The 20424-nt window shown below is 34.5% G+C and overlaps 1 protein-coding gene across 2 annotated transcripts in view; it reads right to left on the bottom strand.

Annotated features, from left to right (window-relative positions):
* CRPPA (CDP-L-ribitol pyrophosphorylase A) overlaps nucleotides 1-20424 on the bottom strand; it is a 223251-nt gene that overhangs the window by 81449 nt on the left and 121378 nt on the right. For both annotated transcript variants that reach the window (XM_019659886.1, XM_019659887.1), the window contains one exon: nucleotides 7112-7243. In XM_019659886.1, the coding sequence (XP_019515431.1) occupies nucleotides 7112-7243 (132 nt within the window). The remainder of the gene's footprint in view (nucleotides 1-7111; nucleotides 7244-20424) is intronic.

Here is a 20424-nt window from a genome sequence, read left to right as displayed (position 1 = left end):
TGCAATGACCCAGAGAACTGAATCCTTCCAGAAGCCAGCTAAGTGAGCCGAGGAAGCAGGTCATTTCCAGTGGAGCCTTGAGATGACTATAGCCTTGAAAAATACCCAGAGTTGGAGAACCCAGAGGCTGGGAGATAATAAATGTTGGTTTAAGTCACTAAGTTTTGGGGTAGTTTGTTATGCAATAATAGCTAATTAATACATTATTCAAAGAAATTAGTTCATTAAGAACTTTCCATGGCCATTTTCATTCATAAAGTTGATTCTTTGATTCAAAAATAAAATTAAGGGGAGATCTGTGGCAGAAGTTTGTATCTATTATAATATTCCATTTCATTTAGATATGTCTAAGAATCATAGCTTACTGCCACTTTCTCTAATGAGTTTGCCAAGTAAGCTAACCAAACTCCCTTGAAACAGTTTTGTTTTTCAAACTTACTCAATTTTGAAGAGATATTATCTTTTTTGACCTTCATATTTTCCCAAAGAATGACTAAGTCTAAACAATAAAAGCCAAAAGAATATTGAACGAGAAAAATATTTAGTTTCATAAACATCCCCACATCTAAAAAGCCTGATTACTCTGAACAGGGTATTATGGGTTTCTGTAAACAGATTTGGTGCTGCATGTTTGGTGTGCATGTCTTTAGGATTCAGTGTCACGGAAAAGTACCTTGTGTTCAGTAAATAATTTCCAGTTAAAATCCAAGTAGTTGCTCATTGTAGGAAATAGAGTTTTAAGCCTCACTTCCTTCAATATTATCATTTAAAAAAAATCTGTGTTCTGCTACTCGATAACATACACCCAAATGATCACACACACTTGAAGAATAACTCATATGTCTAGAAGACAAAAAGCAAATGGGATGCATATGAGAGGGAAAGATTGATGTCAACTGTATCCTACAAATTCAGGTCTTTTGGCACAAAGGTATCCTAGTGGGACCTCTTTATATATTTCTTAATGTCTCATTATGAATTTACCTGGAGTAACTACAAAGAGATTCATAGTCAAGAATGTTTTCGAATGCCCTTTACAGTACATGCAAAAACTGCAAAACCCAGACTATAGGGAAGGACAACAGTATTTACCTCATCAAAATAGAGAGATCTAGTTTGTGTTTTGTGACAGATGAATTTACACAGCTTCATCTAATTTAACGTTGTTAACCAAAAACTTTATTACATCATTCCATATATTATTTTGGAGTTGTATAGAAGGGTTCTCATAGATCTTTTACAAATAATTATTTTTTTAAAAAAATTACAAGGGCCAGCTGAGTGGCTCAGTTGGTTAAAAGCTCGCTCAAGAGTGTGAGCTCTGAGCAACAGGGTTGCCAGTTCGATTCCCAGCCCGAGCTGAGCTGCCGCTGAGCAGACAACAGGTGGCAGGATGGCATAAATAAATAAATAAATAAATAAATAAGTAAATAAATAAATAAATAAAATAATAAATAAATAAATAAAAATAAAAATTACAGAACTGTTTTGGCAATTTTTTTCCTTTTTTGTATGCCCACAAGAGCTACAGTTCTAGGAACAGAAGAAAAAGTAGCATTCAGGAGCAGGAAGAGGGTAACGGAGCTCCCCTGCTGTATCCACTGACCTCTTCAAGGCTTGGTTTTTGTAGCTTGGCTGATGGGTATAGTCCTGTCCAATGGCCCCATTTGTGAAAGTGCTCATTAAGCCAAACACTGTTTTTAAGACCTTTCTCCCACTATATTAAATCCTGTGGAATGGCAATTCAAAGAAGAATGGAGAAAGAGAAAACAGATACACTAGAGTGGTACACACTCCCTACCATGGTAACATGTTTAATATGTTCTTTAACCTTTCTCTGATGCATGTTAATTCCCTATTATGGACTGAACATTTGTGCCCCTTCCTGCCCCCCATTCATATGTTGAAATCCTAACCCCTAATGTGATGATATCAGACTGTGGCCTTTGGTTGGTGATTGGGTCATAAGGGTGGAGCCCTTGCGAATATGATTAGTGCCCTAATTAAGAGATCTCAGCAATGCATTACCCTCTCCCCACCAGGTGAGGATAAAATGAGAAAACGGTGGTCTGAAGCCAGAAAGGGGGTTTTCACCAGATCTCAACCATGCTGGCACCCTGATCTCAGACTTCCAACCTCCCAAACTACGAGAAATGAATTTCTGTTGTTTATAAGCCACCCAGTCTATGGTGTTCCGTTATAGAGCAGAATGAACTAAGACATCCCCCTTGTTGTCTTCTACTTTATTAAGGTGTCAGGAAAAAAACAAAACAGAAAAACAAACAAAAATACAGTACTCTCTCTAAACTATATAAAATACATGAGCTATAATAGATAAGTTATCAATGAAATAAAGAAAATAATAGTATAGGTAAAGTTTATGATCACATAGGAAGAGGAAAGAAAACCCAAGCTCAGTTCCAGAATTTTTCTGTCAGAGTAAGTGATGGCCAATGGTGTCACCTGACACAGTCTGCACACCTTCTGTGTCTTCGTCTTCTCATCTGACAGAGGCTTCAATATAGATGCTCTGACTTCTGCATTTTACAAGTGGAGAATAGGAGGCCTAGAAAACTTATATTATTTTTTCAAGGTCTTATAGCTAGTTTTTAAATTAAAAGGGAAGACATTAATTCAGCAGAAGAAATAATCAGTTATAATAGTTTTGGGAAACTCTTTAACCATGAACATGCATGTTTCTATCTCTAAAACCCTGTGCATGTACAATGCATAAATTAAATGGAAAACTACTTCATGACTTTATAAATTTTATAGATTTTACAAATTTTATTGACATAAAAGTTCATGAGCAAAATTTTACTTTAAAATGTATACTTGCAAATAATTGCATTAAAATACAAAATCATCATAAAAATATTGTAGACTTTGATTAAATTAAGTCTGCAAAATCTAAGCTACTGGCTTGAATAGGTCATGCCAGAAATACTAAGTTTCTATAAATTCACTGCTATATGATTAGATATAGGTTTTCAAATAATTAGAACATGTTCCTCAAACACATAATTTTATATCTTGGACCTCAGTGATTACTTTCATAACAAAGTTGGAATAATAGATGAATGAAGAATAATGTTTTAAGCATAGAATTAATTAAAATAATACTTAAAAGGAACAAAGCTCCTATATATATGGATTGCATTATAAAACCTGGTTTTAATATAATTCATAATTATGTTTGTATGGCTATTTTTGAAAAGGGACAGGATCTGATTTAAATTCATTCAACAACTTGTGAAGACAAACTTTATGCTGCATTTCTTAACTAGATAATAAATTTCAAGTCTCTCCTGATTTATTTACAATTTGAGGAACTGAGCAATGAATGATAAAATCAGAAAACTTTATATTATATATAAATGGTCAAGCCAGTCAGTTGATCTCTAAGTCTAAGTTTAAGCTACCCACAAAGAGCTTGTTTTAAATTATTAACTTTTTGAGGCAAGTAGAAAATTTTAAAGTCAATTTTGGGGAAAGAAAAGTTAATTCATACTTTATTACACTGATATAGCTCAGAAACTAGCATATTCAATAATTTAGCAAATTATAGCTCTATGATTAGAAAAACTGCACACACAGAACATATCTGGAGTTAAGCAACACATTTGTGAAAGATTCTCCTGTGAGTAGAAAAAATATGAAGAAACTGAGTTGAAATATTATACAATTAGATGCAATTGTGAGTTATTGAATTATCAAAGAATTACCATTAATTGATCACAAATAACATTGTAGATATTACATTTTATTTGTAGATAACATTTACAGATACTAAAAGAAGAATCAATCCTTAGCCTTTTCTAAATCAGTTTTCCCCTAATTTGTAAATTGTATGAAGAAAGAAACTATAGCTAATTGAGAGTATGCTATATTTTACAAAAAAAAGATAATAGGAGACTGGAACACTAGGAAAAAAACTGAAACATTTAAATTCACCAAACACAGAAAGTCCTACACATGTGTAAAAGAACTGCACACAAACACAAATAGAGGCTTAATAGCGTCATGTGATTAAAAAAAGAGAGGCTTACATAATTCTATTTAACTATAAACATCATATACATCAACACTGTGAAAGTGCTGCCAAAAAAATCAAGACCATCTACATTATCAGAAATATCTTATCATAACAAGGCAGGTCTTTTTTAATCCAGAAAGACCATATGTATATCACAGATATTGAAATCAATTCACTATGTTCTCTCTTCTGAGGAGGGACTATCAATAAACTGAAAACCTATCCAAAGGAGAAGCACTCACTGCTATGTCTTATGAAAAATGATTAAAAATCTAGAAGGGTTTCACTGATCAGAGACTTAAAATGATGCACAATAACTTTCTATGAAAACATCCAAATGGCTAAGACAGAGATGGGTTAGATTTAGGAAACCAAGTCCAATGTACGAGCACTACAAAAAGTTGTATCTCGCAGTACCATGGAAACCACAGACCAATAATCTTTTCACTAAACAGGGAACAGAAGCTCACTCTTATATATTTTCATAGCCATAGTGTTGACAGAATACCTGTCAAGTAGGCACTCAATAGTAGAGATATTGATTAACTAAATAGAAAAATTATTACTGAAATATATAAAGAGTGTGTCCAGAGGTAGCAATTTCTTTACTTGGGGCATTTTGTGGGGAGTGTTTCCCAAAGTTTGTTTTACGGAGCCTCAGTCCCATGAGTTACCTATGGTTAAAGGGTTTCGGGAGAAAATGGAAAATGGCATACCCCTTGTCCCCAATTTGGAGATATGAAATTATGTCAAGGATTTGTTTGAAGTCCTTCATTAAAGTAGTCTGTTTATTTGCTGATATTTCCCCAGTATTTTAACCATTGCCCTTGTAAATGGTATAACTGGTGAGTATCCCAGGGTCCTTTGGTCAATGCAGTCTCAGGTGGACTTATGCATTGGACAATGTGTTGGGTTTATAAGATCAACTCATACCTGTGTTTCAGGAAAAGGCATACCTTGTATTTTACACATTCTCATATATTTGAAACATCTGCACTATTGTATTTTCAAGAAGAGACAAGCAAGATGTAGGTGTGCTATCTTTGCTTTCTAAAATGATGCAAAACATAGCTTAAAGGCCTTGTAGGATCATCTTCTTCCCACGTTTGGAAGCTTAGTAGAACTGGATTAGCAGGTCCAACTTTGCTCCAAACAACAAAGGATGGATGCCAAGCAAGGCAGCAAAGTTTCCTTCTTTCCCACAAGGCCACTTTTCCAAACAGGGAGCCCTCACCGGTGCAGAGTCACATATATACTCACTGTCCCCATCCCATAAATGTGTAGAGCACCCAGGGGTTGGAAAATCAATAACTGTATTGTAAATATAAACTCTGCAAGAGTGACTAGTCTTAGCAAAGAAAAACAGAAGATGTCCAGTTCTATCTGAATTTCAGAATAACAAGGTATTTTTCAGTGTAAGTATGTCACATAAAATATTTGGGAATACTTATACTAAAAATTTCAGATAGTTTATCTGAAATTTACATTTAACTGGGCATACTATTGGGTTGTCATAAAAGTCATGACACATTTTTGCAGTGAAAAACATAGAAAAAATATGTCATGACTTTTCTGACAGCCCAATATATTTCATCTGGCAGCCATACTCTCTGCCGGAATGTCAGCTACAGTGCATACAGGTCTTGTTTGCTTAGCCTACATGATAGGACAAAGGGGGTTCCAGGGATTGTGTGTGCTCTCCCATTTCTCAGCTTTTGAGATTTCCCTCAGTGAACTCAATCTTATGTCCACGTCGTGTAGTGTTACTGTGTGCCTATGACACCTCACATGGCACAAGAGAAAGAATTCAGTTATTTTTCCCACCATAATGATCTAGAGAACAACCAAAGGCACTCTAATGAAGAGGGAACATTCCTGCAAGAAGATTCAGACCTCAATTCTTCATTCTTACCCTGACAGTTACATGTCCTAGGGTTAAGTTTTGATCTCTTTAGGCTTTGGTTGTCCTGACTCTGATACCCCTCCCATAGCACTCACATTTTCTGATCCCAAGTAAACCAAATTTTGTCTCGTTCTTGATGATGAACCACGCTTTCCTATTTTGGAAGCGGAGGAAACAACCTCAAAGTTAAAGAAAACCAAGGGACTGGCTAAAAGATGATCCTTATATTTAATTAAGATCCATTTGTTTCCAAAGAAATGTTGTTACCTTCAGGCTAAAAAGGCACCTTAAATATTTCATCAACAATAGCTGTTATTCATCAACTGTATAACTTTAAATACCTGTCATTTCCTGGACAGTCAGTACCAAATAACAATTTTTCCAGACCATTAAAAACGCAGTTGATTATTTCACTTTCTTGACTCTCATGTGGTACCTCTGAGAAACTATAAAGCATTCTGCACATTCCTCAAAAGATATCTATGCACAAAGGGCAAACCCACCTTCTCTAACAGATTCTCCAAACAGTTTGATTTATGTAACACTCCTCTGCACAGAGTTTATAAATGATAATTCATTTTGCCTTCAGCTTAACTTATTGTTGCAATTAAAAGACAGTGATAATTAGAGTCTTTCTCTAAATACTATGCCCTCTTATAATCTCAATGCCAAAATTTGCTTTCAAGTGATTAAAAACTTGATCATCAACATTTTTAGCATAACATAAAAAGAAATAAATGATTTCAAATTATACAACTGGCTAAGTGTTGTGACCTTAGGGTTGCCAGTTAATTCCAAAAGTCCAGTTCAATTTGGATTTCAAATTTCAAATACCAAATTTGGGACACACTTAAAATTATTTATTATCTGAAATTCAAATTTAACTGGCATTCTGTATTTTTATTTCCATATCTGGCAATTCTATGTGAACTACCTAGTATGAGACATTTGCCAATTTTCATCTTTTTTCCTCTAATCAAAACACCTGTTTTGACTTTTATTTTTACTCCAGACTTGAGAAGTTCCACCTACTACAGAACAGAAATGAATGAGTAATTTTCCAGCCAAATTTATTCTTATTACTATCTCTTTGCTTTTAACAAAATCAGGTCCCCATCATTAAAATTATATTCTACAGAACATATAATTTGAAGAGTACACATTTTACCTACCTGTGAATAATATATGAGAAGGCCACATAATAAAATATTTCTTTCTTTCACTTCCTTTGCAAATTCCCTAATCTGCATTAGGTTTTCCATTTTCTGACCAAGAGGTATCAATTTATAATCAAGAAAATGCACCTGAAAAATAATATAAAAGGTAACAATTAGAACACCATTCCCTTCACTTTCCTTTGAAAAATATAACATTAGAGAAGCTCAAAACACACACAATTATAATATTTTTATCAATTTGTGTTCATTCCTGGTTAAACACACTAAGCCACAAATATTAAATAAGATCAATGAATCATCCTTTATAAATATGGAGGTAATAAACACTCATTGAGCATATAAAGTTCTATTTGAACTTGTGTCAGAGTCAAATGTATAAAAAATGCTATATCATTTCATCAATTTGTTCAACTTAATTCATAATTTGTAATTTGAGACTAGGCTACAAATAAATAAATATATATGTTATGAAATTAACACTATCAATAAAATTCAATGTAATTATGTACAGAAGTTGTTTACAAGAATTATTTTCAAAGTAATTAACAATTGGAATTCTAACAAATAATCATTTATTTCTTTTTTTTTTAAAGATTTTTTTATTGGGGAATTGGGGAGATGGGAACAGCGCTGGGGAATCGGGGAAGGGGAACACACAAGTTGCTGTCCTTTTGTTCTTCAGTCTAGTTGTGGAGGACGTTGCTGCACTGGCCCAAGTTGGCACCATCATTCCGCTCTTCCCGGGCGAGGCAGATCAGTCGCCAGCTTCTGGACGGCCGCTCACTGAGGCTGCTGGCCGCTCACACTGGCTGCTGGCTACACACGGTAGCCCATGACAACCCACTGCAGCAGGGGCTGCAGCCTACGCCGTCGCCAGCAACTCATGGCAGCCCAGCTCCAGTTTGAGCTGTTGTTCAGCATCCCAGCTGTGGAGGGCAGCATCACTGGCCCTCATATATGAATTCTGAACCAGGGCCCTCTGGCGTCCCAAGCCAGTTCTTAACCATCGCACCACTCAGCCGGCCCTATCATTTATTTCTTAAAGTAAATCTAGAATAATTTTATATAGTATTTTTTAGCAGCGTTAAATAGTGCTTTTCTTGAAATTATTCAAATGACTATTTTTTAAACATTACTTTTAATATAAATTTTAGGGAGTTCAGGGTGATCTTTATTCATTTCTCCAAAATTATTGAGGGTTTTACAGTATTGTTCATCTTTTATGGAATATAAAAGACATATACCCTCAAAATGAATAATTTAAAATGCAAATGTACACATAAAATGAACACTCATAAATATATGTATTCTTTCACAATACCAAATTTTAAAAACTTTCAAGAATTATAAGTTATTCAATATGCATATTTATTAACTAGGAGCATTTAAAAATATACTTCATCCTAATACTTTTATACTAATCCCTTCCCTTCCCCTCTGCTCATTTATATGGAAATGCACTTTACAGAAAATACACAACAAAATATCTTATTATGTTCTTTCTGCCACGCAAGGGAGTTTTTTTTTTCCAACACATCACATCACATCACATTACATTTTGCTTTTCCAGGCAAAAGTACTTACTAGCATCTATTTTTAAAGAGAATTATGAGATGACATGTAATGTGTATATATATATATATATACATATATACATATATATGTATATATGTGTGTATATATATATATATATGTATTAAGGTAGTAAATATTCAATAATTACTTCTTGGAACTTTACATTAACACTATCAATAAATATAGTTAATTGAAGACATACATACACATATAGCTGCTTCTTCCTGAAATCTAGGGTGACAATAAAGACACTTTTTTTCCTTAAAAATCTTTAATCCAAAAAGAAACCAAAGAATAGACAAAGAATAAAAGAAAAAAAATAAGTGTGAGGGGGAGATGAACAGCAGAAAGAAAAGGTTTCAGATTTTTCCATCTGCTGAATACCTCCAGAAAAGATGATGTGACCCTATGACGTTAGGCTCACCTTCCCCTAGCTCCCTGGCAAGGTGGGGGGAGAAGAGGTGTCTGTGGGGGGGTAGCCCCTGTACTAATGTGCATTGATGAACTTAAGAGCTACAGCTGAATCGACAGGGTCCTCCCTGCCCCGTCTTTTTTTCTTATCCTGCAGTCTTTTACAAAGTTGGACAAACCAGTGCCACAAAGCTTCTTCTAGTCTCATGAATTTGAAATAAATAGCTGAACCTAAAATTTCTGGTAGTGGGCTTGCAAACCAAAGCAGGTTAATTCTCCAAATTCAAGGCAATTTTGGAAACTGCAGTCATGGTATGGATCTAGAACCAGGGGAGGCTGAGGGTAAAATTCTCTCCTGGGCCCATACTGCCAGATCGCTACACAGCCCCAACCCAGCTGGACTGGGGACAACAGTGCTGTTTGGTGACTATTTAACTCTTTTAACCATGTAATTACCTGTACTGTTTAGATGCCATGAAACACTGGGGGACACCCTGCCCAATATACTTTCTGTGGATGGAATGCCCTGGAGTTTTGCAGTGCACAACCTAGGTAACATTATTGCCAGCCTAGAAAGGTAACTAGACAGACATTTCTTGTTTGATACAACCTAAGTTTCCCCAACAAATTTTGAGTTCTGAAAATTCTCATTCTAAAATAAGGGGCATGGGGAGAGCATTTGTGGAAGAAAATAGCACAAGGAGCAGAAAACACAAGACTAATTTGTAATTACAACCTTCAGAGAGATTTAAAATGCATAGAAATGAAAGAGCGAACATACTGATAACACATTAAATGGAGAAGAAATGATGGATACTATAAAACTGGGCATGGAGTTCTGCACACAAAACTGCCTGAGGTTGGCCCAGCAGGAAGTACAAAACCTGTCAAGAGCTAGGGAACCTCCAAGGGAGATCAGAGCTGGGAGCAGGTCTGGTAATTTTCGCAAACATGCCCTAAAAGAGAGCACGAAACTACATTTTTTAAATGTAAGTTAATTACATTAACTTTTAATTATAGAAGTAAGAATAACTTTGGGAGCCTAAAAATGTTAGATCTAAAACTTTAGACAAGAATAAATCATATTGGAATGAGAATGCTCAATGGCTAATTAAAGTGTGCTGTATCTGTATTTTGTTTTGGAGAAGGACAGAAATTAGAAACTTTACACTTGGCTAACTTATAGCTAATTATGCATATTTTAAAAGTAACAGTATTTAATTAAAGCTATATACAACTATAGTTTATAGTTTCTGAATGTTCACAAGGAGAAAAGGATTATGTATATCAATGCAGCAAAGCATAATAGAAAAGTAGCAAACAAAACAATTGGCCAATGGCAACAACAAAATAAAATAAGTTTGTAGGAAGAATCCCAAATATAAAACTAATAAAAATAAATGCAATACAGTGAACTCTTTTATAAGTAACAGATTGAACAGACTGAAAAAAATCTAACAATACTCTAGTTATAAGATAAATATCTAAGGAAAACTATGCTGAAAAGTACAAAATAAAAGGATGAAAAAGACATTCCATACAAATTCCACCAAAAATAAAAGTTGTAGCAGTAGAGTTTCAAACAAAAACCATTAATAGAAATAAAGAGTAACAGTACATAATAAAAATAAAAAATTATCATGATCATAACCTTATTACTAAGAATGTAGATTTGAATGCACAAAGCAAAAAAAAAAAATTGAATTGTAAGAACACAATCTCCAAATCCATAAAATAGGGGGATGTTTTACTGCTCTTCTCTTAATAACTAATATATGAATCAAACAAAAGATTAAAAAAAATAGGATGTCATAAAGGCTTCTGATCCAGTGCAGCAGCTAAGCTGAAGATTGTTACTTTTCCTTCCAAGTTTCTAATTCTATTCCTGGTTTTTTGGCTGTTCTTATCTAGGCAATGTTGCATACAAGCTGATGCCACTTCCACATTATATGGACCTAACTCCCTACTTTACCAATCACATAGAAGCTAATTTCTTTTTTTTTTTTTTTTTAGCTGAGCCATCCTGCCACCTGTTGGCAGCTCAGCGGCTGCTTAGCTTGGGCCAGGACTCGAGCCACTGTTACTCAGAGCTCAAACTCTTGAGCGAGCTCTTAACCAACTGAGCCACTCAGCTGGCCCCAAGAAACTAATTTTTTGTTAGAGAGACATGTGCCGTAGCAAACACATCTAGGTTGAACTGAAGTACATGGTACATGGTACAACAATTTTTAAAAGTTCTTACCAAGTCATGAGTGGAAGACTTTCATTCCAGCTATAGATCAACAAAATACAACATATACTAGCTCCTTGGAAAGAAAAAGGTAACAGCACTTCAAAAAATAAATCAGTACGCCAATGCTCTTTACCACAGACTCCGTGAATTCAGGAAATGGTGCAAAAAGGTGAGTTCTAGGCAAGCTAACTACAGATCTACAAACTGCCTATGTCAGCCCACCAAACCAAGTACACACTTAAATTACAGGGAAACTTTATGACATGTCATAGAACATAGGCGATTCATACAGGTCCTTTCCTTGAATACTTAGTATGTGCTGAACATTGTACTAGTTGATATAATTAAATTTTAAAGAAGCAGACATGGATATTAACTTTATGCAATATATAATTGGGTTGACAAAATTCAAACATGAAGAAGAAGGATGCATCTCAAAATGCTTTTCACCGGATGGGGAGGCCATATGACACATGAAACACAGAAAATAATCTCCAGCAGATGTGTACGTCCTAATATCAAAACCATGAAACATAAGATAGACTTTACATTGTGCTACTAATTGTGAACCTTGAAAACACACCAACTACTTAGGAGTTCCAGGAAAACCTTCTGTTAGTATAATAATGCAATCAATTTTAATTTTCAAAACAGGGCAGGTTTATACAACTACAGCAGAGGGTTGCAAAATGATCATGATAACTCGAGAGCAATGTAAATGTTTTTGCCTTAATAAAACAAACTTACAACCCGGACAGGCTTGCATCCATTGAAAGGTAGCTAAAACATTTCATAGGTTGAGTTCTGCAGATTTGCTTATAGCTCACAAGTAGATATCCTTTGATCTTTTTTTTTTTTGCAAGTTTCACTAATTTGCTACATGTATGTTACAGTAAAAACAACATTTCTAACAGTTCTGTTTCATTCGTACACACAAAAATGATAAGGACCTCTTTCTACCCCCCCAAAAAAATAATATCTATATTTTTTAAAGGTAGCAAACTCACTCCTATAAACCGGTAAACTGCTTAAACATTTAACATATGGGTAGCTTCATGGCTTTGTGGGTGGGCCAGGTTTCTGGCCCCCAGAGTTTGGAAAAAGCTTCTCTGTGCTGCACGTCATCTACATTCGGTTGTACACATGCTTTCGATTTGTCTAGTAACCATTTCATATACCCCTGGTCCCAGATGAATTCCAATTGATTTTTTTTATATTTTAAAATGTGATTTTTTTCACTTGTCTCTGAGGACAGGTACATTAAATAAGGGACAATAATTAATATCACACACAATATTCTTTAAAAATTACAAATGATCCATAACCCCACATGTAATGCTTCGGTTTCATTCCAGAGTCCATGGTCACAGGAAGGCCATGAGTCAGGACTCATGATAGAAGGAGAAATAGACTCTTTGTTTATTTGACTAAGAAGAGAGTCAATTTGGGAAGCATAAGTATATATCCAAATAATGCATTACTTAGCGCCCACCAAAGTGGAACGAAGGGCAGTCAAAATGAAAGTTATGGTAATTACCAAATAATTGAGTTAGAAAGAACTGGTAGATAGAATAGAGGTTCTCTGAACCCACACAATAGATACTGCAAAATTATCTACATATGTGTACAGAAAAGTAAATTGTGTGAATTAAGCCCAACATCTTCAAAACAGCACTTTTCAAAAGAAATATGAGGGAAATCTAATAACTGATGAAACTGGCTAATATTAAGCAGATCAAAGGAACAGTTCATCTTAAGGATTAAAAAAAATTAGAAAAACTTTCATCTCACTTCAATTATTTATGAATTATATGGATTCTATTAATGAAAATTGCTTTAATTTAATGAATTGTACTTTTAAAAAGAAAAAAGAACAAGCTTTTAATATTGAATCACTTCATTTTAGAATAAATTTAAATGAATGCCATTATGAAATTCAACTCATACTTCTGATGAATAGAAGCTAACTAAGTTATAAGCTATCATGAAAACTCAGAGCAAATGCTTAACGACTCATTTGTAAATCTTAAAAGAATAAAATACCAGCAAAACTAGTAGGCTGAGAAATCATGGCATGTAACAAAAGGTAGGAAATAAATAAATGCACTTTGCATTAAAATATTGACCATATAAAAGATATAAATGTTTCTACTGATTCAAAGAATTCAAAATAAATGAGTTTTTATAATATCAGTATAAATGTTATATTTGTGTACATTTTTTCAGATCCTTATTTAAAAGATCAAAGAAGTAATGAAACCAGAACTTCACATTTTAAACAGTCAATACAAAAACCTAACACTGTTTTAAAACATGTTTAAAAAAACACATAAAAATGAACATCTTTTTCAGATGACTTCACAGTGATTTCTTCTATGAGAACTAAACTTTGCCACTGTAGTATTATAGCACAATTAGCTGAAGCATTACATATATCTATACAAATTAGCATCTGTATCCTATGTAACAAAGTTTAGAATATAAGTTAAAAGCAATCCAATGATTAATATGAAGCATTGATTTATTTAGCTAGCATTATTTAAAACATATAACTCTATATTTATTTTCCTCTGAGAAAATCTGTCAGAGAATATAAATTACAGAAGTTAAGAAGTTACAAAAAGCAGGTATGTGATTCTTCACTGAGTTTAATACATAATCTTTATACATGTTAGTGACTTTTCAGTTTCATTTTACATGATAAAAGTTATTAGTGCTTAAGCAACAATCTATAATTATCATTATGGCTGTCCACAGGCCATTTAGATAAGTATTACGTGGTATTTTTACAAAATAAATAATATTGTTGGAGTTCACAAATACACTATTTATTGAGGCCAACCACTAAACATTAGTCTTAGAAAAAAATACAATACACGGAAATTCCAATTACAGTGCTTCTAATAACAAATTGGAAGATCATTGGTATTTGCTTTGTTGGGTTATTTTTTTATTAAAATAAAATGCTAGCTTAACTTTTTCTTTCCATAAAACTACATTATATAATAGAATGAACCCAATATAAAAGGTGGCCAAATAAAACACAGTCTAGATTTGCACTACTAGAGTAGCCACTAGCTATATATGGCTATTTACATTTAAATTCTAATTTATTAAAATTAAATATAAATACAGTAGCTACACCTCAAAGTACTGAGAGCCACAAGTAGCTAGTGGCTACAATACACAAGAGTAGAGAAATCGAACATTTCATCATTGCAGGAGGTGCTAACAGGCATACTTATCTAGCACAAAGGAAGTGTGTGTAACATCATTGCTGTTACATACCATTAATCTTTTTGGGGGGTCATTAATTTATGTGTCTGTATTACAAAAGGAATTTTTATTCCTGCGTAAAAGTTCTGTTACTACTTAAAAGCCCACTGTGAAAAATTAGATATGGAATAAGCAAAATTATATACAGTCTGAGCTAAAACAGACTGAGTTTGTTTCTTATTTACATTTAAAAATATATACCTGAAAATGTGGATGGATATGAATGTGTGAAAATAAAACTCTCAAATTGAGAGGGGCCTGGCTTATTTCTGCCCAAGTGGGAGTAAAAGGGACTAAATTCACCTTTTTACCAGAAACAAGTAAAAAAGGGTGCAAACTATGTGAAACAGGGACTTTTAAGACATGATACACGAAGTAACAAGGGACATCTCTGAGAGATGACAAATAAATAATGAGAGCCCTGTATTTGCTGCATCTTAGTGCCATAAAACAGTTTCCAGGCTGTGGCACAATGGAGGTGGGGGGTTGTGGATGTTCAGATTTAGAAGGAACAGTGCCTGATGCACACCCAGCGTAAGAAATAGTGACGGTAGCCATCAGTCAGACTAGAAAACATCATTTATCAGGCATTAGGTAGAGGACTAAGAAGGTTCTTGCTTCAGTTGTGGGTGATAAATACAAAACTTAAAACTGACAAAGCTGTTCAAATTAGCAAAGATTAAAATGGGTATTGTAACTGTAGCCAATATATTCCAAAGTTAAATAGAGAAACAGAAGATATAAAAAGGACCCAAGTCGAACTTGTAGAGACGAAAACTACAATCCCTAAGATGAAAAATGAACTGTATTTTTTTTTTTAACTCAGGCCTGGGCATGTCTACACACATAGAATGATACAGTGAGGTAACACTTTCATGTCATATGTGTGCTGAGCTCAGCTGGATGACCAGCAGGGCTAAGAAACATCTGCTTGGCACATGCTTCCATCATGGTGTAAGAGTAAACGGAGTAACACAGATGAATGAGTGAAACAGAACATTCTGTTGATATACTCATTCTATAATCATGGCATATAAGTTTGAAGATAACTTTTGTTCAATATTATATTTATGACAAGGCCATTTTCAGGCTTTGGATCCATTTAATTGCAGAGGATAGATTGCAAGAAAAAAAAACAACCCTTCTTCAACTGTTAATATTATAAGTATTTAATAAGCCAATCAGTTTATTGCTCAATCCAAATAAAATGCAGAAATAGACTAGGAAAAGAAGCCTCAATTATCTTCCATAATCTTTGATTTCAAACTTTTGTCTTCATCAAAATAACCTAATATTTCTTATTAATTAAATATATAAATATATGCTACCCACATGAACTAAAAGATAAAATTAGTGCTCATAAATGCAAAAATGTACTTGCTTAATATAGTGATCCATTTAGAATGTATTTTGAAACAAATATAAAAGAATGTCTCCTCCAGAAATGTTTGAAAATCACCCCCTAAATTCAATTTATAGGAGAAAAAGGCCCACTTAGAAGTGAGAAAAACTTCAAAGTTTAATGCTATCTTTTAGAGTAAGTACAGAAATAAATTTAAAAGAAGACATAAGTAGTCATTTATGGACATAATAAGGTATACTTCCTAACATAAAACATGAAGATATGATTCACATGAGCTAAAAACAGACATCTATAAATTAGACGATTATAGCTGTTGAATGAAACATAATTTCTTTTTCTAAAAGGCAAAAATGGAAAAAAAAATTGAACTCAACCAAAAAGTAAGGAGGATAGAATAAATCAAGACAGTATCAAATGGCCTAAAACCTCTGATAGAACTAGCAGTATTGTTCTTAATAGAATGTAGCTATGACTTGAAATGAAGTTTCTATTTATTTCCTCAGACCCAGCGTCTTTCATTTCTGCAAGTCACTGCAAAGCATTTATTTGTGGCGGGCTGCAGTGAAACAGGGTGGAATAGGAGACATCACGACTATGAATGTCAAGGCAAGTTCAAGTTAATATACATTTCTGGATGCCTACCCAAGCTGTGGGGAAAGGGGAAAAGACAATGAGCACAGGGGTATTAAGGAAGGAATCCTAGAAGAGATATTGTCACTCAAATTTTAAGGATAATAAGAGGGACGCGAACACTAGAAACATGGTGTTTCAGGTAGAAAAACTCACCAGAGGAAACACAGCTATGTGAGGTGACATGGTGCATGCGTGGCACTACAGTAGCTCAGTATTACCAGAGGGCAAACTGCTCAGTGAGAATATCAGGGTAAGGATGATAAAATCTAGCAAGATCTAGCCCAGGCCAAGGCTTTATGATCTGACTAAGCTTTGTCCAGTAGGGGATGAGGACCCTCGCTAAGGTTGTAAGGGGGGCACTTGGTAGATTTACAATTAGCAAACTGTCACGGTGGCTATGATGGGGTCGAAGCTGAACCAAAGAAAAAAAGACCATTGTGAGGGATACTTTCTAGAGGGAAAAAGATGAATTCAAAAATTTTAAATTTCATGCCCTTGAATATTCCTGTCAAAATTTGGAGTGAGGAAGACTAGCAATAAAAACATAGCAACTGGTACATGAGTAATGCTTTCTGTCATGAGACTTGATGACCCAGAGAGTATATGTCTATTAAAGAAATGTTTAACAGGTATTGTAGGTAAAGGTACTGATTAACTGTGGCAAATAGGTCACTTAGGAATGAAAATTCAACCAAAGTTCAGGCAACTATGGCGCTTGGGTCAAATCCAGCCTCCTGTTTTTTTGTAAATAATGTTTCACCGTAACACAACCACACCCCTTTTTAAAAATCTTGTCTGTGATTGCTTTTGCACTGTTAACAGCAGCGTCGAACAGTTGCAACAAAGACATTAAAGGCCTACAAAGCCTAAAATATTTCCTATCTGGACCTTCAAAAGAAAAACTTGCCAATCCCTAATATAAAGAAGTTATCTCATATGGTAATCTCATACAACCCAGCAATCCCTCTTCCAGGTATCTACCCCAAAAGTCTAAAAACATTTATCGGTAAAGATGTATGTATTCATAAGTTCACTGCAGCAGTATCACCATGGCCAAGACAATGGAAACAACCGAAGTGTCCTTTGATAGATGACTGGATAAGGAAGAGGTGGTACATATATACAATGGAACATTACTCAGCCATAAGGAAAGATGAAATACTGCCATCTGAGACAACATGGATGAATCTTGAGATTATCACATTAAGTGAAATAAGTCAGAAAATGTCAAAACTATACGATTTTACTCATATGTGTGATACAAAACTGAAAGCAACAAAGGAACAAACAAACAAATAAGCAAAAACTCATAGACACAAATAACAATTTAGTTGTTACCAGAGGATACGGGGGGTAAAGGAGATCAAATATATGGTGACAGAAGGAGAAATGATTCTGGATGGTGAACACACAATGGAATATATAAATGATGTATTATAGAAATGTACACTTGAAACCTATATAATTTTAATAACCAATGTCAACCCCAATAAATTTAATTTAAAAAAAAATTTATCTCTGATCCAGGCAAAGAAAATGACCTTGACCTATCTCTTACAAAATGAAGAGCATTCTACTAACTGGTTTTTAAGATCCTTTTCTCCTCTCACAATTTAGTTTCTATTACTTGAAAAGGGCAAGTATTGACACACCTAATGAACGTCACATGGTAAAGTGAAATGAGCATGAGGCATATTCTTAAGCTGAGGATAATGACATCTATAATAATCAACTCTCAGGACTGCTCTGAGGATTAAGTGAGATCAGGTATTTTAAAAAAAAGAATGCTGACTCATTATTTCAAACATTCAATAAGTACCTGTTATTAACATTAACATAATTATACCAATAATATTCATTAGCAGGCCACATCTGATGGGGGAGGGGAAGGGGGTCTGAGAATTATAAACAGTGGGAGTTCCACCTCCTATAAGTGTGGGGAGCAAGAATACAAGATCACAATTGGATTATTGTTAGTTAAACAAAAAACTCAGAACCCTGTCATTTCCGCAAACATAACAAGTTAAAAAAATAGAAATGTATAGTTCTCTCTCCAAAGATCTAGAAGTGGATATAACACTCAGAGTACTGAGAAGAGACATGCAGGTGACTGTACCCAGTCCTGTCACTCCCCAATAAGGGTTCTCCAATACTGATACTAGGATTATCTTGGCGACACTTGCAGCTTCCACCTTAGCAGGTACCAGTGAATCAATACCCCAGCATGTAAGTAAAATAAGTATAAGCGTCAAAAACCCATAAAATAAAACCTCTGGTGCCTGGAAAATCAAATCATACTATACTTTTCAAAAATATCACACACAAATTTATTAAAATCAAGGTTCAAGCCAAAGCATGTTTGGATCAAGAAACTTTTTGCACCAATTCCATCCACTTTTCTACACTTTCAATAAAAGAGCAGTTCAAGCTTTCCAGAAAACTGCAAAAGGAATTTATTTTTAGCTGGCCATAGGTTTTTATCCTAAAGCAAGAGTGCTTAAGCCTGGTAATATTCTTACCACATTCCTATCTACTAATGTTTTTATACTTAACCATCTTCCCATCTGTTCATGTTTTGACTCATGAACAAGGTTTTTGTTTTTGTTTTTTATTTTAGTTTTTCTTTCAGACTATGAAGCATTAGTACAAAAAAAAATTCTTAAAAAACACGATCATACAAACCCTAGATAAGACTTGTCAAAGGCACTGTACGATGAAAGATATATTTTTAAATTGTGCCTAAACCTGGAATCTTATTAAAATTCCAACATTAAGGAGGCCTTGGAGGAGCATAAGCTGCCTTTCCAAGAAGGCTTTGGGATGGAGCTTCTGGAAGTACAAATACACAAACACACACACACACACACACACACACACACACAAATGAACTGAAAGATTTTGAATATAAGTGAAATCATTCCAATTATCTCTGCCAACAAATTTGGGATAATCATCTGCCTACTCAACCTTCAAAAACAAATCAAAAAATATCCTCTAATGTCCCCATCTGACTATCATTCATCCCGTCTCACAAGACACCAAATTGGAGGTTTTATTTCTTTTCTCTCATTAAATCAAGTACCATTTTTTAGTGCTTCTATCTCTTGAATATATCTTGATTCCAGCTATTTCTGTCCCAGCCACCACCATTATTTCTTGAAGTACTGCAATAGCTTCCTAACTAACCAAATGCATCAAGGCCTCTCTCTGATCTCTGATCTCTTCTCTGTGCAGCATCCAGAATGATGTGTACAATGCAAATATGATTTCTACTGGGCCGTGCTGCTTTCATAAAGTTCAAACTTCCAAGGCCAACCTTGACCCAAGCCTGCCAAATTTTGGCCTCAATTCTCCCCAATGTGTAGTTCATTCTCTGTTTCAGATCCACTGGCTCTTTCTACTTCTGACCATTCTACTGTGTTACCCCTTCCATACAGAAATGCTATTCCTCCTACTACCCACAGAACTGAACCCTGCTGAGTCTTCCAAGTCTCAGCTTTCTCTCCTGTCCTTCAGAAGATCTCCCCTGGTCTTCTAGTCCAAGCTAAACTGTCCCTTACTTGAGCAGACCTAGTACCAGTTATCTTGGAGTGGTGGATAGAAGGGACAGTAACTAGGGAGATCCTATGAAATCTTGGTCACTGATTCACTTGCCAGGCTAACTGTGGCCATTTAATTAAGCTCCTATCATTGGGAATCTTCATTTTGGGAAAATACTAAATAGAATTATTTCCTTATTTGACTGATCAAAACAATTAGCTTATATAAAAAGTCTCATTTTTCTAAAGTAAGATGCAGGTTTTTTTAAAAGGATTA

This window comes from Hipposideros armiger, unplaced genomic scaffold (assembly GCF_001890085.2).
Source record: "Hipposideros armiger isolate ML-2016 unplaced genomic scaffold, ASM189008v1 scaffold_305, whole genome shotgun sequence".
Taxonomy (NCBI): Eukaryota; Metazoa; Chordata; class Mammalia; order Chiroptera; family Hipposideridae; genus Hipposideros; species Hipposideros armiger.
Note: the sequence above shows the minus strand (reverse complement) of the source record. Positions and strands in the feature narration are given on the sequence as shown.